At 33.6% G+C, this 6,000-nt stretch overlaps 1 protein-coding gene across 1 annotated transcript in view; it reads right to left on the bottom strand.

Annotated features, from left to right (window-relative positions):
• Positions 1–541: 541 nt before the first annotated feature.
• DNAH8 (dynein axonemal heavy chain 8) overlaps positions 542–6,000 on the bottom strand; it is a 137,219-nt gene continuing 131,760 nt past the window's right edge. The window contains 5 exon segments of the mRNA XM_027801181.2: positions 542–829; positions 1,318–1,439; positions 4,077–4,266; positions 4,360–4,512; positions 5,018–5,174. Coding sequence (XP_027656982.2) covers positions 542–829; positions 1,318–1,439; positions 4,077–4,266; positions 4,360–4,512; positions 5,018–5,174 — 910 coding nt within the window.

The following is a 6,000-nucleotide window of genomic DNA, read 5'->3' as shown; positions in this document are numbered from 1 at the left end:
CAAGTGCACCCTGAGAAACCACAAGAAAAAATACGAATCAAATATACTTTTCTGTTTTAACTAGAAAGTTTCCTGCAGAATCAAAGGAAATCATGCGTAATCCAGGAATATTTTAAAACTTGTATCTAGAGATTTTGTTATATTCTATATTCTGTTGTCATTGTGTGTCACTGGAACACAAGCTAAAAGCTGTATATGAGAAACAATGTGAAAAAGCTAAGGTTTTTAAGTTTTAACAACATTTTATTTTACATTAATTGAATTATTAAACCAAATAATACTTTTTAAAGTAATATAATGGAAACATCAATGACTACAATCAGTGAACTTATTCTGAAAACTTTACTTTAAAGCTATCACCAAATAGCCAATAAAAACTGAATTTACTTGAAGCAGAGAAAAAAATCTGTTAAGCCAAGACTGAAATGAAAGTTCTAGTATAATAAGCAATGGGCACAAAATAGAAAGCAGTAGAAGAATTATGCATGTAATTGGTTACATGTGCCATATATTCTGTTTCTGTTACGGTAAGAAAAAAAAATTATTTTATGTCACACAGGAGAGCGACTCCTCTCAATACCCAGTGGTCTGGAGACACTACCGTCCTTAAATACATCGCTGTAATATAGTTTAGATCTGTCCTCTTGGGCTTCTTGTAAAGAGGACAAGCATAAAGCTTGGGATCCTCAGGACTGGTTTTATTAACAGCAAATATATGCACCACAGGTAGCTGGACGAACAGAATCTTTGGTGTAGATTCAACGAGTCTTCTATTTCGTCTGTCCCAGCCGGCACCTTCCAAGTATAGCCCATAGACATATACTCCTTCCTGTGTGGAAAGGAAGCAGATATATCACACAAAATAAAGCATCTGTTTTGTAAAATGACCAATTGACTTAACCATTAAAAGGAATATATTTTTTACAGTAAAAAATATCTGACATTGAATCCTTTCAAACTATTTAATTTAAAAATATAATATCATCCTTTTTCAGAGGATAATGCTACTGAAATGGATGGCACTAAAAGTTTTTTAATAAAGCCCAAACACTACAAAATTTGATCTAAAGTTTACTATAAATTCCAAAAATCAAGCGGTGGTACAATGAAATGGTTCTTTTAATAAAATAATTTTGTAACTGCAGAAAAAAAGATTAAAATGTTCATAATTACTATTATCTTCTATGCTGAGCAAAAACAAATGTTGTGAAGAAAATATTAACTTTTTTCCTCTAGCAATCCAAAATCACTGAATGATGCACAGTATAAATTAAATACCAAAATTAATACTGAAACATCTTTGTATGCCATACATACAGAAGGAGGTGCTGTGATTTCTTCTTTGTTATCCTTTAGCACTTCATTATGTGTTGTAACTGTATCTAAAGTCCAGCCTTTATGTGCTCGGGTTGCTTCTTGTTTCATTGCTGTTAGGAAGCCTTGAGAAATTAAACCAGAGATTTAGTATATATCTCACATGACAAAAAGAAAAGTAATCTTGCTCGGTTATCTGTGTAGTTCTGCAACAAATGTTATAGACAGATATTCAGAGTTCCATGGGAACCCAGACTAATGACAGCAAACTTTGCTTTGGAGCCAAAAGAAGAACAAACAGCGAAAGTGGCATAGAATGCATTATTACACTGAAAAAAACCATTTTTAAATGGCACATAATTTTTTTTTTCTATTGAATTATTCAGTTAACAAATGTGTGCTCAGGATACTGACTTATTAATTGTCTTAGGTGGTCAAGTACAGGATCCATGGTAGAGGTGTGTTTCAAGAAGGAATTTGAAGGCAGACAAGATATCAATTATATGAGCTGGTATTCATGTAGAGGCACCTTATGAAAAAGGCAATTTTTTAGGATGACAGAAAAATAAAATAAATTTCACTGATATAAAACAGAAAAGGTATGTCTGAATGTAATAATAAAAATAACTATATGAGTGTGGGGAATCTAGACAAGGCAGTGCCTACAAAGGATGAAAAAAATCTATGTTTTGTTAGTGAAGAAAAGGGAGTCCTAGACAGAAATTAAGGTATAGGATGACATAATCAAACAGTAAGACAGGTGATTTTTCAAGTATTGTTTTGAACAGACTTTACAGAGGTTTGCAATAAAAAAGCTTTGAGAGAGCTGAATAGAATAAGCACAAGATGACAAATAACTGGGCAGCAAAGACTTTGGGATGTGTTATAAATGAAAAAGCTACAAAAATTGCACACTTGTAGCGAACACCTGGTTGTTTCTGTATAAGTGTCTCAGAAGATGACAGTGCAGTCACCAAAAAAACCAACAGCTGCTATTTTATGCTACTGGATGAAGAACTACTTGGAGTTGTCAGGAAGAGATTGTGGCAAAGAGAGAAAAGTTAACAATGGAGAACTGCATACTTCAGAGTGATTACTGGAAAGACTTAAAGGTGAAGTGGCATCTGTTCTTTCTTGATAGGGCATAAAGGAAAAGAGGACTAGCATTTTGTGGGCTGTCAAGTATCTACAAGGAGAAGAAAACCACTGAATGAAATACTGACAAACCAGGGAGGAAATAATGAAAGTACATGGGCATGCAGTAGAAGACAGCATTTCAAGATTTAAGAAGTGGTTTAACATGCTAATTAGGACAAAACCAATGAGAAGCTATGATATTTGTCACAGCTAAAATACTCATATGTGATATAAATACAATTAATGTAGTACTTGAACATGTTTTCATTTCTCAGATATTATATATTCTGATAAAAATAAAAGTGTTATTTAGGCTTCTAAATTTTCCTAAAAATTAATTATATCTCTATAATGTGATATTTGTTGTTTTATAAGACTGTTCATTCCAAGTGCCATGTGTACTGAATGGGATATTGCATGACCATTGACATACATTCTCCCTTAATAATGATAGTTTATAGGAAACAAACACTGATGATACTAAAGAATCACAACAGGTTTAAATACAATTATTGGTGATAATTTATAGTATTATAAATAGATCTTTCCACTAAACTGATAAAATCCATTCCTCATGTTTTAACATTATAATGTATTTGCCAATGTTATGATAGATTTAGAGCAATCAGTTTAGATTTTCCTGCAGTGGCAGTATCGGGCAGTACAAGTTCTGATTTGCCTCACACCAGTCATTTTTTAAACTTTACTGTATGATTTGATTTACTCAAAAAAAAAAAAAAAGGTAATACTGGTAAGCAGTTTTATGAATACAGTAACTATACTTACCTTACCCCTAGCCACAGCGCACCTTTTGTGCTTAGTAGACTTCTTTCTCCATCTACAGGACTAATTTTTTTGGAACACAGAGGCTGAAGCAATTATCAAGTTCAAGACCATCTATGTCTTGGGTTTGTTTGGTATTAGGTTAAATATTGTTCCAGTGAATGATTGCTCTTAAATCTTTTATAAAAAAAAAGTCTTTCTGTTCCTACTGTACAGCATATAAATAACATCTTGCTTTAGATTAAAACTCTTCTATACGCGCAACTTACAATTTGGAATGCGTTAAACAGTGTGAAACCACAGGGAAAGAATATTTTCTTTAAAAATATCATTATCATTAAGTGTATTTTCTTTAGAAGCTGCATCATGTCATGCTACAATATGTCAACAAGATATAGCATTTTATTAGTTAACTACATGTTTTCCTTCTTGTAATACAAAAACTGTGCTTACGGGTCAGACTAAAAGACCATCTGTATACACACATCCTGTCTCTGACACTAGACAAAGGCAGATGCTTGGTGAAATAATATTACAACAGGCAAAATGACACATAAATCCTTTCCCTTCTATGTTCTTCCAGATTCAGGCAATCTGGAGTTTAGGGACCTCCAAACTCAAAGGTTAAGTTTGGACAGTCATGTTTATTGCCATCATTGGACCTGTCTCCCATGACTTTATCTAATCACTTTTTTTGAACTCATTTATCATCTTGGCTTCTATGACATATTCTGATAGCTGTGAAAACATCTTTTCTAGGTGCAATATTAAGCTAGATATGTAGTAAAACCCATTAAATTGTGATCCAATACATTATTACTAAAGTCCTTTCAGTACCTTACCTTGTGGATTAAAGAATCCAGTCATCCAAAACACATTTGGTCTTCCTTCATATATCCAAGTAGATAATTGAGTATTTCTTTCCAAAAGTTCAGTAAACCAGAAGCCAAGTGTTGAAGAATCCCAAGACACTCTTTTCCATACTTGAGGAATTCGAGCATCATACATATTATCAAGTATATCTCTCAAACTCTGAAAGAATTAAGTCATAACACATGAACTAAAGCAATCAAGGTCATAGTCTAAAATGCAGTATTCCATACATAGCAAATATGCTTTACTTGCCTCACTCATAACAATAGTTCCTTCTATGGCTAATTTAAGATCATTCAAACTGTTGCGGAGTATTGTGATCACCTTTTGCATTCGGTCAATTTCTTGCTGAAGAAATATATTCATAGAGTTAAGATGTCCCATTTTAACTAAATGAGATTTTACCTGAAATATAGGGACACAGAAGGAATTTAGATAAATCTGAATTGTTGAAATACTGTTTTCATATAAGACGTCTTAACTTTCTTGTGTTCAGAAAAGTAAACAGTAGACTTGTATTTCACATTATTCAACTAACATTTATCCCCTTAAAACTATTGCAGTTTGGTTTTTTTGTTGTTGGTTTGTGGGGTTTTGTTTTTGGGGTTTTTTTGTTGTTGGTGGTTTGTTTGGGTTTTTTTGTTTGGTTTTTTTTTGTGTCTGATACTACACAATTACTCATGATTGTGCTAGAATAGGACTTCACCCAGAAGGCCCAGAGGACTGCTGTCACAAAAAGTCAAGACTGATCTTTTTGTGTTTTCACATGCAACTTTGAGATGTTGGTTCCTTGCCTGAATCTGCTACTAGCTATATGATCTTTCTTTACATTTCAGGGTTTCTTTTTTGGAATGCCTTATGTGAAAACTCAGCAGAGAGAACAGAAAGAAAATAACTAAGATTAGCTTGCCTCATGAGGTATGTAATCTGGAGGAAGTTTCTCTAGCATGTCTTCAGCTAAATGATAAACAACTGCTTCACGAGTTTCTCCAGGTCCTATACCACTTTCTTTAGGTTGAATGTTGGTAATAGTATCTAGAACATCAGCTGCTGTATTACTCTGGTATCTGAGAGGATAAGAATTATAAATTACATAGGGATTTTTAATAGTCAAATGATACTTTGTAGAATGCACAACTTGAAAGTGGAGAAAAAACATGCTGTCAGGTTAAATCAAAACACCTAAGAAATAGTTTTCCCTCACATCCTGCCCCAGGCTGAACACATTGATCATGAACATTTGTTTTTTCCATGTCTGTAAAGAATATGAACTTCCCCCACACACCCCCTGTTATATACTTACTGTTTTTCTCATTCAGGGCTAAGAAGAAGTTCTGCAAGCTGAGAATGTGAGGTGGCAGAAAATCCTGCCATGATTTCTAGGGATTCTGAGGAAAGACAAGAAAATGGCATATGCCTGACAAGGACTTCTAAACAGTCGCAGTCTTCCTTGCTGGGAAGAAGCAACAAAGGTTTTGTAGCAAGGAAAAATATTTCCCTCATTTAGTTGCTTCTTAAAAGTGGAATGGAGAAGATGGAAAAGCTGGAGGCAGAATTCTGGAAGCTGCCCCTTTATTAATTAATTAATTAATTCTACTTTGAGGTATTTCAGTATTAATAATAAAAGCTGCTAGATTTACAATGTTGGAGATTTAAAACAAAACCTTCTATTCCATAGTACAGCATTGGCAGTGCTAATGTAAATTTATGATCCAAGTCAATACAAAAAAGTGAATTAAATTAATGTGGCATTTGATGGTAAATTACAGTAGACCACATCAGTCCTTCAACACAAGCAGAATTATAGGAGTACTCTTCTTGCAATGCTATCTAATGGCATAGAGCTATGAAAGGCAGTAAGAAAGGAAACATAACAGTATGTTGGTACTGCCG

Source organism: Falco cherrug, chromosome 13, assembly GCF_023634085.1.
Source record: "Falco cherrug isolate bFalChe1 chromosome 13, bFalChe1.pri, whole genome shotgun sequence".
NCBI classification, from domain to species: domain Eukaryota; kingdom Metazoa; phylum Chordata; class Aves; order Falconiformes; family Falconidae; genus Falco; species Falco cherrug.
The sequence above is the reverse complement of the archived record's forward strand: the minus strand, read 5'-3'. Positions and strand labels throughout refer to the sequence as shown.